The sequence below is a fragment of the Panicum virgatum genome, chromosome 1N, assembly GCF_016808335.1.
Source record: "Panicum virgatum strain AP13 chromosome 1N, P.virgatum_v5, whole genome shotgun sequence".
Taxonomy (NCBI): domain Eukaryota; kingdom Viridiplantae; phylum Streptophyta; class Magnoliopsida; order Poales; family Poaceae; genus Panicum; species Panicum virgatum.
This window is the reverse complement of record NC_053145.1, coordinates 45,341,337-45,354,588: the sequence shown is the minus strand read 5'-3', so window position 1 is coordinate 45,354,588 and position 13,252 is coordinate 45,341,337. Positions and strand designations below refer to the sequence as shown.

The 13,252-nt window shown below is 47.9% G+C and overlaps 3 protein-coding genes and 1 non-coding gene across 13 annotated transcripts; 2 read left to right on the top strand and 2 right to left on the bottom strand.

The window, feature by feature from the left end:
* Positions 1-5,612, top strand: LOC120656063 (mitogen-activated protein kinase kinase kinase 3-like). 2 transcript variants are annotated; one of them, XM_039934065.1, is made up of 11 exons: positions 1-690; positions 1,622-2,116; positions 2,626-2,713; positions 2,868-2,930; positions 3,171-3,331; positions 3,421-3,496; positions 4,011-4,070; positions 4,188-4,295; positions 4,440-4,682; positions 4,821-4,939; positions 5,031-5,612. In XM_039934065.1, the coding sequence occupies exons 1-11, from the start codon at positions 251-253 to the stop codon at positions 5,278-5,280; spliced, it is 2,103 nt and encodes a 700-aa protein (XP_039789999.1). In that variant the 5' UTR covers positions 1-250; the 3' UTR covers positions 5,281-5,612. The 2 variants fall into 2 exon arrangements, with proteins under 2 accessions (XP_039789999.1, XP_039789998.1); XM_039934064.1 differs by having other exon boundaries at positions 5-690; positions 5,028-5,612.
* A 462-nt stretch (positions 5,613-6,074) lies between these two features.
* On the bottom strand, positions 6,075-6,154 carry TRNAF-GAA. Its single transcript has one exon. It is a non-coding gene; the product is annotated as a tRNA-Phe (tRNA).
* Positions 6,155-6,613: 459 nt separating this feature from the next.
* On the top strand, positions 6,614-9,627 carry LOC120656062 (chaperone protein dnaJ 10-like). Of its 6 annotated transcripts, none has more exons than XM_039934060.1 (11): positions 6,614-6,881; positions 7,020-7,123; positions 7,279-7,338; positions 7,459-7,541; positions 7,711-7,864; positions 7,971-8,100; positions 8,183-8,341; positions 8,422-8,600; positions 8,755-8,835; positions 8,941-9,087; positions 9,178-9,627. In XM_039934060.1, the coding sequence occupies exons 1-11, from the start codon at positions 6,875-6,877 to the stop codon at positions 9,250-9,252; spliced, it is 1,179 nt and encodes a 392-aa protein (XP_039789994.1). In that variant the 5' UTR covers positions 6,614-6,874; the 3' UTR covers positions 9,253-9,627. The 6 variants fall into 6 exon arrangements, with proteins under 6 accessions (XP_039789994.1, XP_039789997.1, XP_039789993.1 ...); XM_039934063.1 differs by having other exon boundaries at positions 7,013-7,123; XM_039934059.1 differs by having other exon boundaries at positions 6,614-6,916.
* A 305-nt stretch (positions 9,628-9,932) lies between these two features.
* On the bottom strand, positions 9,933-13,032 carry LOC120656060 (ACT domain-containing protein ACR3-like). Of its 4 annotated transcripts, none has more exons than XM_039934054.1 (9): positions 12,661-13,032; positions 12,475-12,541; positions 12,170-12,256; positions 12,036-12,081; positions 11,797-11,911; positions 11,604-11,671; positions 10,853-11,503; positions 10,663-10,764; positions 9,933-10,577 (listed from the first exon to the last, which is right to left on the bottom strand). In XM_039934054.1, exons 3-9 carry the CDS (start codon positions 12,226-12,228, stop codon positions 10,245-10,247), a joined length of 1,374 nt encoding a protein of 457 aa, XP_039789988.1. In that variant the 5' UTR covers positions 12,229-12,256; positions 12,475-12,541; positions 12,661-13,032; the 3' UTR covers positions 9,933-10,244. The 4 variants fall into 4 exon arrangements, with proteins under 4 accessions (XP_039789988.1, XP_039789989.1, XP_039789987.1 ...); XM_039934055.1 differs by having other exon boundaries at positions 12,170-12,249; XM_039934053.1 differs by lacking the exon at positions 12,661-13,032 and having other exon boundaries at positions 12,475-12,640.
* Between the last annotated feature and the right edge of the window lie 220 nt (positions 13,033-13,252).

Below are 13,252 nucleotides of genomic sequence, written 5' to 3'. Positions count from 1 at the left end.
GAGCACGTAAACACGCTGATGTCGTCGTGAGGCCTCGGTCACTGACGTAGCGTCCCCACCACGCCCCCGGCGAGTGGCATTAACCGACCGGAGGCGGAGGGACTTGGGGAGGCGCGCGCGTACAGCAAGCAAAGTAGACCGACCGCGCCGGCGCTCGTAGTCGTAGCCGCGGCCTCCTGCTCGACTTCGACTACCTCGGGGGCCGAGCTCCAGCCCCGCTGGGAGGAGCGGAGCGCCGGAACGCAAGGCGATGCCCTTCTGGTGGCCGGGGAGGAGGTCCTCCAGGCCGAGCTCCAAGCGCAAGGACGGCCACTCCGCCTCGGCTTGCTGCTCGCCGCGCCACTCCGTCGACGCCGTCTCCCCTACCGCCTACGCGCCCGCCGGCGCGTCGCCGTCGGACCAGTGGGAGTGGGCCTGGGCGCGCGGCCTCGTCACCCCGGCGCCGCGGCGGGGCGACGGCGCCGCCTCTACCTCGCCATGCGGCGGCGGCGCCGGCTCGGGGCCGGGCAGAGCGGCCGCCGGCCGGGGCTTGCCGCTCCCCCGGCCCGTGTACCGTTCCGCGCCGCAGCTGCTGGCGCCCTCCTCCCACGCGATTGATGCGCCTTCCGCGGCGGCGGCGCGCGGGGGCTCGCCGGTGTCGAGCGGGAGCTCGTCGGAGTCAGACGAGGCGGCGGACAACCGAAATCACAGGTACGACTTGTCGCATGTACCGCGATCCGTAGTTCGAGGGTTACGTTTGTCATTACAGCGAAAACAACGCGATTAGTCTTCGTGGTTGATCAATTACGTCCATGGAGCTGTGTGGACTTGTGGTGAATGTGGTTGGCAAATGTCAGTGACTCAGTGGTTTTGGAGTCGAGTGCCATGACCATTGACTAAGGGGTGGGGAGTGAGGCTTCGCGCGAATTTCTGCCGTTGACCCCTTTCGCGCTTGTCATTTGTCGTGGACACGGGGAGTCAAGGTCGTATGCGTGTCATCCAGTGAGAAACTGCAAGCAGTCGTGTTTTAGTTTGACAAGTTAGTCTTGCGGAAATTGTAGGTATCATGCTTATCAATTGGCATTTGAATTACTAGTTCGCTGCTATTTTGATTTCTAGAATTTCTTTACAAGCCAATTTATTGAACTGAATTTTAGAAGACCATTTATTGGATTATTTACAACTGGTATTCAAGATTTTGTTGGCATTACTGTTAAGTATCAACAAAGTTGGAGTATAAGGCCTTATGAAGTGGAGGGTAAAGTTATTTTATTACATTAGCGGCTGCTAAACTTGCTATATGACCATTATAAACTGCTATAGTTTTTTTGCTGCTATAGTTTTTTTTATTAAATTCTTTTACGTTTTTACTGTGGATACCATGTTTTTGTATTCTGATGCCTGAACACAAGAGTAAATCAATTGGTGTTTTTTTCTGTATAACCTCTCAAATCATCCAAGTCTCCAATCCACGATCAGAATTATTTTGTCTTTGAATTTTCACACTTTCTTATTTGTTTGCCCTTGACTCCTTGTCAGACTGTTTATTTGTTTTTTTTTTATCTATTTTTTCCTCCTGATCGTCTATTGTTACGGTCTATTATTTAATCTGATACTCACTATTTGTTGGTGCAACCTTTAGGTATACAAATTCAACTATCCATCCTGGAGCAAGAACCATGCCACTTGATGAACATAAGTGCACGATGGAAGATAAACACCTTGTTTCACGTAGTGCTCCACGTGAGCACCATAAATTTTTTGATGTGCCTGTCACCAATGGCAGAAAAGTGCATTTGAATAACCTTGAAGCTTCAACGAGTGGGGTCTCATCGCATAGTAGAAGTTTTCATAAGGATACACGTCGTGCGAGAACAAGGAGTCTTTCCCCAAGAAAGCATGCTTTTGCTTCCAGTTATGCAAGTCCAGGAGATCATGGGTGTAGTCCAAGGTCAACATTTAAGAGGATGGATGATCTGAAGGGCAAGTCTCAACCCTTGCCTCGTCCACCAGCACCTATTAGTACCTGCCCCATTCCTTCATCTCTCACTGCTTCCACTCAATCCCAGTCAGAGTGGAAAAGGGGGAAGCTGCTAGGTAGTGGCACATTTGGTCAGGTTTACCTTGGATTCAACAGGTATGAGTGACTTTATGTATCATTTGAAGTTAACATTAAAGTTCAGTTCAGGTTTTTCATTAATTGATTTTTTATACTTGAAGATAAGAAATATTAAGAAGAGACAGATTCATTTTTCATAAACTTTTCTATCCAAGGGGGATAATTTAATCATCAAAGTTTATCCATATAGATTCCGACTCTGTATAACACAACTTACTATAAATGCACCTTTTTTTGTCAATGTTTGCATGCCAATTTGTTAGTAGGTGTAATCTAATATGCAAGATTGTCTTATACTGTCTTGGGTCATTCGGACTGCCATTCAAATTCAGTGAGCTAAAGAAGTTAGGAAATGATAACTTCTGGTATTTAGCTTATTGTTTTCTTTAACTAAAAAATGCTACATGTGGCACTTCATTGTATGACGCGAAATGAAATCTGAGAACTATTTCTATGTATAACTGCTGTACTCTTGACTCTTCTATCATTTGCATCTTGTGATTGATCTTAACCATCTTTTTATACAGTGAAAGTGGGAAGTTTTGCGCAATAAAGGAGGTACAAGTTATTTTGGATGATTCAAAGTCAAAAGAACGGCTCAGACAACTGAATCAGGTCATTTTCAGCCCTTATTTCAATGATAATTTTCTGTAGATCAAAGGCATGTATTAATGTAATACTTGTACCGTCATTTTTCTTTTTCTAAATTGATGTGAATCATGAATCCTGTTAATTTGGTTTAGTAACTCGTATCATGCTTTTATCACAGGAAGTAGATATTCTTAGACAACTCTCACACCAAAACATTGTGCAATACTACGGAAGTGAACTGGTGAGTTCCATGCAGAGACTGATAACCATACCGTTTGAGTGATGTGCAGCCACAAAACCTTGTTAGTCCTGTCCTGTCGTATTCTTGTTATGCATATTGCTTTCTTTGAACTTCTTTCTAATTGTTTGCCCCATTAAGGCCATTTCATGCCAAGGCATAACTAGTTGCCTTTACTTTCTGCCCGAACTGTTCAATGCTGATTATTCTCAGACTTTCCTAACTTTTTATGATTTTTGGCAGACTGATGATGCACTCTCCATCTATCTTGAATATGTTTCTGGAGGTTCGATCCATAAATTACTTAGAGATTATGGTCCTTTTAAAGAACCTGTGATTCGTAACTATACTCGGCAGATTCTTTCTGGACTTGCCTACTTGCATGGTAGGAAAACTGTGCACAGGTAATGTGAATTATATTACACTATAACTGGTTTCCATGTTCAATTGAATAAAAGATCAGTATATCACTACGTAATTCTTTATTTGACAGAGACATAAAAGGAGCAAACATACTTGTTGGCCCAAATGGAGAAGTCAAACTTGCTGATTTTGGAATGGCTAAACATGTATGCAGCTTCTTTCATTTTCTCTCAATGTGCATGTGTATAGGACCATCATTGGAACCTCACTCACCACTGCACTAGCATGTAAATACTCTTAACAAATAATTAGTTGGCCAGCTAACCAAATAGAGCTCAGGGAGTCATATACATGTTTGTATGTCTTGCAATCTTGCATAAATTATGCTGGGTGAGGTGTGGGTGTACACCCCTACCACCCAAGTTCAAGTCCTCAACTCGAATCTGGGTGCTTATTTTATTATTAATGAAGGAAACATGCATCTAGCTCCTCCTTGATTGGATCTCGTTTCATTCTCACTTGCTCCCTGTAAGGTTGAGGATGGTCAAAATTTGTTTTCTGCACTCCATAATTTGTATCAAGGGCTGCCAATCATGTTCCCCATATGATGAAAACATGACTCCGGTTGCTACTGCAAGCTCTTTTTGCAATATAAAAGCCAAAACGAGATACTTTTGAGTTTTTGTCCTGTATCTCACATTATTGCATATATTGAAGCAGATAATATCTTATGCTGAAATACACTCGTTTAGAGGAAGCCCATACTGGATGGCTCCTGAGGTATGCTGTTATCTATTGATGATGTTTGAAGAGCTTTGCCATTTTTTTATTTTGCGGGTAAAGATTTGCCATGTGGTTTCCTACTCCAAGAAACATTCTGTGAATCAAATTCTTCAGGTCATAATGAATAAAAATGGGTACAGTCTTGAAGTTGATATCTGGAGCCTTGGGTGCACAGTTATTGAAATGGGAACTGGGAGGCATCCTTGGCATCCACATGAAGATGTATGCGTATTCCCTCTTTGTTACATTTTACTCATATATTTCCATCCAGTTTAGATCAGTCACTCTGCTTAGTTAAAGTCACTAGCACCCACTTCATATTTTTATAATGTTAATGGTCATTGTGTTCCAATACATGGTCCTCAGGTACCTGCAATGTTTAAGATAGTTAACACTAAAGATATACCAGAAATTCCAGAGGGTTTCTCTAAAGAAGGGAAAGATTTCCTGAGTTTGTGCTTGAAGCGTGATCCTTCACAGCGCCCCTCTGCAACTCAGTTGCTGGGTCACCCTTTTGTTCAAGACCATCAAGCAGTAAGAGTGACCAAATGCAATATTACTCAGTTGAGAAATGGGCTATCTTTACCTGCAGAGGCATATCATAAAAAGGTGACTTTACCTGCTTATTCTTTTTTAATAGAATTTTTTATTCTCTTCCTCATAGGCTTTCCTCATAGGATTTTCCTGTCATGTCACTGTTTGGCTTGCAAGGATTCTTGATACTCCATTCCTTAAATTTGGTTGCAGTCCATCAAAGAACCTTCATTGAAGAGAAGCATTGCTCCTTTGCAAGGCATTGGAGGATTAAGAGCGCGAGGCTTCACAGGGGTTTCATCAGCATATCCTTCGCCCAACAAGACCTCCAGGTACAGTAACATGCATTTGCTGGCCATCCTTTCCAGTTCTCCAATCATACCTGGTATCCTCTGACTGATGACCACCGTCATCCTGCAGCAGCCGTATTGATGTGAGAGCTAACATGTCTCTCCCAGTGTCACCATGCTCAAGCCCGTTACGACGGGTGAAGCAATCAAACTGGAGCTGCGTTGCTTCCCCATCGCACCCCGCATTCTCCTCAGGATCTGCAGCCTACAACCCAGTCAGTTACATGCAGAACCAGATGAGAGGAAGCGACCCAGTTCCAGATCCTTGGCGCGACATCGGCCAGAGACCACAAAGCCCATACGGCTCCCCAAAGAGATTCTGATCCTCATCTGTAGAGTTGTTGGAGACTAGGATTTGTCGATATTTTTGCCGACAAAGTCAGGGATCCGGTTGATGTTTGTGCCCTTAAGTCCTTTGTGTTTAGGAGGATTCTTGATTCCTCATGATCTGATCTGTGATTCCTCATGATCTGATCTGTTGTATAGATGAAAAGGAAGGTGTGAGTGTGACTGATGATTGTTAACTGTATGCAGGTGTTGTAAATGGTCATTGTACATGCTGTAGATTTAGAAGAACATGTAGCGATGCTGGGGATTGTTTGTGTTTGTTGTTTATACAAAGTAGTCACAAAGAGATACACTCCACTTGCATGTTTATGCTGTGACTGGTGAGCTATGAGCCTGTGACCAGGCACATGAAGACCATGTGAGGCAGTACTTATTTCAGTAGCTGGATTGGTTTTTTTTTCAAAGGGTAACTAGCTTTATCTGCTTATTCAGAGGGTGGACCTGGTTAATCTTAAAACCCAACTCTGGTCGCCAAAAAACAACTAAAAACACTTTGGACCATTAAGTAAAACTAATAAGTAGTAACCCCCATGAACTGAAACGCGTGGAAAAGATCTTTAGCATTTCCTTACTAACAGAAAATAGACGTGTGGAAAAGATCTTTAGCATTTCCTTACTAACAGGAAAATAGAATTGTTACTAAAATAACAGAAAATAGACGTGTGGAAAAGATCTTTAGCATTTCCTTACTAACAGGAAAATAGTGGAAAAGATCTTTAGCATTTCCTTACTAACAGGAAAATAGAACTGTTACTAAAAAAAAGATTCTTGCGGTGAGCGTGGATCGTGGATCGAACACGCGACCTTCAGATCTTCAGTCTAACGCTCTCCCAACTGAGCTATCCCCGCTAATGATGAAATTCTAAGTTTTATTTAACTTATCCTATTGCTAGCAAACGTGGTCTACCAAACTCGTGAGTCGGCACGAGGCAGCGTATATGGCTCGTGGGAAAAATAGCCATTTTGCAGAGAGGATCCTCCTCCTACGGTCCTACCCAAGTTTAGCTTAGCTTAGTTCCTCCAAGAGAATGAAGCCACATTCATACTTCATACACAAGGCGCAATCATACACCCCATTCATAACTACTGTTAGCAGCCACTAGAGAAGGGGAGACAAAAGTAGAAGACAGCAGCAGAAAGTGTAGAACATGATTTAACAAACAAATTTCCAGAAAAAAAACTAAATCACAAAGAAGTGATGAAGAAAGGCGTGGTAAACAACAGGATCAACCGGGGACCAAAGCAGACGAGAAAAAAAGGAATGGAAAAAAAGTATTGGTAATCATTCGATCTTGAATCCCTGATCCACTGATCCGAGGAGAAAAGAGAGATGAGTTCAGGCCTTTGCGGTTGCAGGTCCACCACCACCCCGCGCCGCCCGGCCGGCGCGCTGCAGGTAGGGCATTAGTTTAAGGGATTCTCTTCCGCGGCGGCCGGCCGGGTGGCTCTGCCGCGCCACGCCCCGCGCACATCGCGCTGCGCGGCCCTCTGCCCAGCTCTGCTGCCGCGGCGTGCGTGAAAGATGGGCCTGTGGGGACGGGCTCCCTCCTTCCCTGCGCTGCGCCATGAATGAGTGGTGCGCCTTTTCTTCCTCCCTTCCATCTGGCGCAGGTTGCCTCCTTCCTTTCCGCGCTCCTCTGTCCATGCCCCGCTGCTGGTGCTGGCCTCCTGCTTCTTGCTAACGGAGTAGTAGGTGTTCTTGGCTAGCGAGCAGCGCCGGCGCCGGCGGCGATGGCGAAGGAGACGGAGTACTATGACGTGCTCGGCGTCTGTCCCGCAGCATCTGACGACGAGATCCGCAAGGCCTACTACATCAAGGTCACCCCCCCCCTTGGCCCTTTCCCACAGTCTTTATTGCTCGTCTGCTGCTGCTGCTGCTCAGCTTCTCCTCCATCTGATACAGCAAATGCCTTTTGGTTCCTGCTTGTTTGGGAAATTGTTCTTACGTGTTTAGATTCCGTTTCTATGTTCAGGCGAGGCAAGTGCATCCAGACAAGAATCCCAACGACCCGCAGGCGGCCGAGAAGTTCCAGGTCCTCACTGCAGCTTGATTCAATCCATGTTCTTGCTGGACAGCGACTTGATTTAGCGGAGTGAATGTGTGGTGTGCTGACAAGCTGAGATTTTTTTCCCCTCTCGATGATGGTTCCCAGGCTCTTGGAGAGGCCTACCAGGTTCTGAGTGACCCTCTACAGAGGAAGGCCTATGATGGCTACGGTAAGAACAGCGTATCGAGGTAGGTACTAGGTACCAACTTGACATTTGATATTTCCAAAATGAAAATGAGAGGATGGTATAACACAGCAGCAATTGGAACTTCCGAACTCCGAGAGTCGAGTAAATTGAGCTAATGTCTCCAGAATGGTCATATACAGTGGATCAATCTCGGTTGTCAAATATTTCAGGGACAACATACTGGATGGCACTGTTGTTTTCACCCTCCTTTTTGGGAGCGAGCTGTTCGAGGACTACATTGGTCATCTTGCAATGGCAACAATGGCCTCCACTGAGATGACAAGCGACAACGACAACCCCGAAAAGCTTCAAGACAGGCTCAAGGTTAGAATTGACCGAGGAGGCAGGCTATTTCTGCACTAATGATATTTTGGCACTCCAAATTTTGATGTAATGATGTTGGTCTCATTCTATTTTTATTGTGTTCAAGAATGTACAAAGGGAAAGAGAGGAAAAGCTGGCTAGATTCCTCAAGGAATTCCTCTCCCAATATGTTCGTGGTGACAAAGAAGGATTTGCTAATCGTGCAGAAGCTGAGGCGAAGAGGCTCTCCAGCACTTGTCAGTCTTCTGATCCTATTAAACCATTTGTACTTTTATGTTCTCTAGCATTCAACTCACTGTGAAAAATGACCACTTGCAGCATCTGGATTGGATATTCTTCGCACCATCGGATATGTGTATTCTCGACAAGCAGCAAAGGAGCTTGGCAAGAAGGCCATGTACCTAGGAGTGCCATTCGTGGCTGAGTGGGTCAGGAACAAGGGCCACCTATGGAAGTCACAGATCACAGCAGCAAAAGGTGAGCAACTTTTTTCTTATAGTGGATTGTGCTCTGATGATTAAAATTGCTGACTGATGAGGGCAAAAGGAGAAATGCAGGAGCCCTGCAGCTGTTGCAGTTGCAACAGGAGGCCTGCCTGCAGAGTAACAAGGATGGCAATGCCACGGAGCAGGATGTTGACTTTCAGATGAGGATGAACAAGGATCTGATGATGAGCTCACTGTGGAAGCTGAATGTTGTGGACATCGAAATGACTCTCCTGCATGTTTGTGAAATGGTACGTATCTTGAGGTATCTGATTACATACAGTATGATAAGTACTAAGTAGTGCCTACAACTGTCTGGACTATGAGTAGTTTTTTATTCCAGATTCATCTGTTGAAACTATCTGCACATCAACTTTTTTTTATTTGATGGGGGTTTTTATTTATGTGCTTTACGAAAACAATGTCAAGAAAGAAGATCTGAAGGCCCGAGCAATGGCCTTGAAAATTCTTGGGAAGATATTTCAGGTAAACTAATTTATATCGCGACGAGCTGCACCGCTGCATCTAGAGTTTAACCAGTGAAACTGACATTTACAAAATTCAATGTTTGATCAAATGGAACATGAATAGAGGGACAAGGAGGCATTACCTGGGCCAGGGCCAGGGCCGTCAGGGCCATCAAAACGAACAGTTCTTGATGATGACAGCAGTTCAGATGACAGTTCAGATGATGACATAGCTCGGACGGTGCCATATCGAACTCCTGCATTTACTCAGGCAATTGTTCAATCACCACGCATATTTGTTTCGTATCAATGATTTATGAATTGAAATTGTCAGTAAGAAATCAGTACATTTGCGGTGCAGGGAATCGGAAGGCTGTTCGGATGCTTATGCAACCCCGCTTATGATGTTGACGATGATTTTGAGCCCCGCAAATGAGTTCTGAAGAAGCAGACACCAATAGATGTGTTCAAATGTTCGTGAATTTTTTCTCAAGTATATGATTCAGAGCCATGTGAGTCCATATCATTCATCGCCATCCTTTATCTTAAGGATACACACGTAGATGCTACTTCAGCTCTGGTGAGCACAATGACATTTCAGATTTCAAGGTTCCCTTTCTCTCTCCCAAGAACAGTAGCACTTCTATTTCCCCCTTTTTTTGAAATAGATTCAGCTGGGTTGTGTTGTGCCTATGTAATTTGTTGTTATCGATGTTGTCGGAAAAAAAAGGAAAAGAACAAGATTATGTAAAAATCCATTTTCTGATCCTAAAGTGATATGGTAAATTCAGGTATGTTAACAATTATTTAATACTGTTGTTGGCGCATCATATTCCATCTGCAAACATTATATAACTTCGACAGTCTCACAGTCACTCTTGTCATTCCCAGAACCAGAAGATAGCGCATTTAGGGATGCAAGCGGCAGCCCGCAAAACCCACATATATGTTTAATTAAGTGGGTTGCCGCAATAACCTGGGTTCGCGGGCTAGCCCACTTGCATCCCTAAGCGCATTGCTGTCTTTACTACTCTCTTTTTGTTGAGAATTAGAGAATGATGGCTTAACTTCTCCCTTCAAACATGGATGAAGATGGAAGTCATGCAGAGAGCGAAATGCTGAAATGTTCAGCTAGCTGAGGTGTTGACCAATCAGAGACAGGCTGAACAGTTTACATGGTCGATGTTGGATGCAAAACATGCAGATCAGATGATCAGGTAGCCCAATGCGCTGACGCCCTCAACAAAGCAGTCTGCAGCCTGCATTGCACAGAACCACCAGTCTGGTAGAGGCTCCTTATGAACTATACAACCACAGCTGCCACATGCCACATACAGTTGCTCTGTCTCCCCCTCCACCACTACTCTAGTTCTCAGTTCATCTCTACACCAATCACACAAACTGGAGCCGGTGTCGGAATCACTTTGATCAGGCCCGGAGCTTGGCGAAGAGGCTGCCGAAGGAGAAGAAGCTGGTCCTGGCGACGCCGCCGGATCCCGGCTCTGGCACCTTGGCGACGGCGGCAGGGACGCTCTTGACGCTGAGCATGACGGTCTGGCCGACCCGCCCCCGGAGCCCCTCGATGGTCTCCATGTCCACCGGCTGCCCCGAGGGGTTTCGGACGTAGAAGACGTTGGTGGCCTGCCCGCCCACCGTCGTCACGTCGGCGCGGGTCACCGTCAGCCCGTGCTCCCGCAGCACCCTCGTCACGTCCGACAGCAGGCCCACCCTGTCCCTGCCGCACAGCTCCAGCGTGAAGCCCTGCGTTGGACGGCCGGCGTCAGCGACAGAGAGGCTTGGGTGGAATCAGATGATCGAGCAGGAGGTAGAAATCAGGAGGCCGTACCTCGGACACTCGTCTGGAGATGGCTGCTTCGAGGCACCTGAGCACCCTCTCCGCTTCGTCTTTCAGAAGCGTCTTGCCGTCCTTGCGGCGGATGTACAGCTCCTGGACAAGAACACAAGCAGCGCTTCATGAACACGATCTCCATGGCTGGTAGGTACTACTGTTCCATGGCGTGTGCTGGATCGTGTACCTGGATGCCGAAGTTGGCCTCCGACGAGACGGCGGCGTGGAACACGACGTACTGCATGTCCGTGAGTGTGCACACGATGTCGAACAGCAGCTTGGACCGGTCGCGGCACCGGACGTTGACCACCGAGTAGGACTTCTCCTCGCAGTGCTCCACCGTCACCACCGGCCTGGTGCTGCCCTCGCCGCCGGCCGCCGGCGCGCCGTCGCCGTCTCCGTCCGCGTCCACGTCGGCGTGCATGAGCTGGTGCAGACGGCGGTCCACGTGGTGCGGCGCCGACGACCCGACCGCGAAGTTGGCGAGCGCGCCCCGGCAGCCGTCGCCGCCGCCGCCGCCGTGGCCGTACCCGCGGAGCACGTGCCGCAGCCGGGTCTTGATCCGGGACACGCGGCAGGGGTCGTCGATGGCCCGGCCCGTGGCCACGTCGTTCACGTACACCACGCAGGCGACGCGCATCCGGTGCGTCCACACCTCGGCGGCCAGCACGTTGCACTGGAGGTCCGCGAGCACGGCGAAGATCTCCGAGAGGAGGCCCGTCCTGTCGGGGCCCTTGAGCTCGATGGCGGTGTGGTCGCCGATGGAGTGCAGCCCGACCGATCTCCCCGGCGAGTTGCTGCCTTTCGCGCCCAGCAGATTGCTCTCTGGACCTAAAGCCTGACAAAGGAAAGAAAAAGTAGCAGTCTTCAGTTCATTATTCCTTGGACTTTGCAAAACAAATTTCAATGTTACAAAAATCATTGTGAAATTTTCCAACCTTCTCAATGTACTTGATGGTCTTGTCATCAGTAACCTTGTGTCCTTGCTTATCCACGACATGAAACACTGCATCAAGTTGCAGCACATCATGGTACATATGATTCATCAGCCTCCTGAACGACATGAGAGTTGCAATGCAACAGATGGTATTACGGGTGGGGGGGGGGGGGGGGGCATTATCTTGATCTTACCATCCATGAACCACCCGCCATCGGAGGTGATGTAGGCCTTGAAGATGTGGAGGTCGAGGTCACTGAGGACCTGCAGCACCTCCAGCAGAATGCCATTCTTGTTCATGCTGTCAACCTGCAACCCAGAGGCGATCCGAAAGAGCTACATAAATAAGGTGGAATGGTTCTACGGAACATCCCCCCCCCCCCCCCGTACGCAACCTGTCAGTGCAGGAGAAGAGATCGGGAACGCCTCCTACCTTCACCAAGGTGCAGTCACTGCAAGTGGTGTTGTCGATGCACACCCTGCAAATTTCTCTCTTTTAAGTACATGCACGAAGCATGAAAGAGTGGGCCATGAGAATTTCTCTGCAGCTGAGAGTGGAAGCCTGACCTTGGAGGGTTGATGCGCTGGTTGAAGTTCTCGTACTCCGGATCGAAGTAGGGCAGCATCCTCGCCGAGTCGTCGAAATCCTTTCCACAGAAACAGAGACAAATACACACATGAGTGGCAAGCGCCATGCTTCAAATCTCTGCATGTAAATCGTTGTCGATTGCCAACCATGCGTGATATTCCCCAATCATTGAGAGCAGAAGCCCCGGCCCAATCATCCAACGGATCGGAGAATCAATCATGGCGAAATTTCTCAACAAAGAAGGCCGCCGGTGCGATCATTGCGGATGGGAGAACAAGCGTACCTTTCGCTAGATTCTTCCTCTTTGAGCCAGAGCTTCAGTTAAACGCCAACCCCCCGAGCTGCAGTGCCTGAAAGAAAACCATTGTTAGCAGGTGCCTGCCGATCGGCTTCTGAACTTGACAGGCAACGGTGGTTGGATGCTCAAAAAGGCTCCCCCCCCCCCCCCCCCCCCCCCCCTAGCAGAGACCTCCCTCTCTCTACAGGCTACAGCACTGTAAAGCCAGCCACTAGTGCCCCCATCCTTCCTTGTGTCGGATCACCGATCATCTCGGAGGTGACACCAGAAAAGATCCCTCCTCTTGGAACGAACTAATCCGAGCCGAACAAAGTGGCATCAGAGGAGGGCGGCGATAGTTTATGCGCGCGCGCGCATGAGGCTGCGCATCGCGATGCTGGCTGGGATCCAGGCCGGCGGGTAGCCGCACCGCACGAACAACGGCGCCGGCAGGACAGGACCGGACCGGACCGGGCGAATTATTGGCGGCGGCCGGAATCCAATCCCGGCGAAGGGGAGACGGAGTGGGGCTGTGTGGCTGCCACTGCCGGTGGCCACCACGGAATGGGCAGGCACCCAGGAATAGAGATGTCAGCGGATCGGGTTCGGTGCAGATATCCGCGGATTTCGGTTTTTCGGGTTACGGGTTTGGTGTTGGTTTTTCGCCCACGGTTTTCAGGTTCGGGTTTGGGTTTGGGTTTGGTTTCGGGTTCGGTTTCGGGTTTTGGTTTCCACCCGTGGATATCCAATGGATATCCGAAATAAATTATTTGGAATTAAAAAT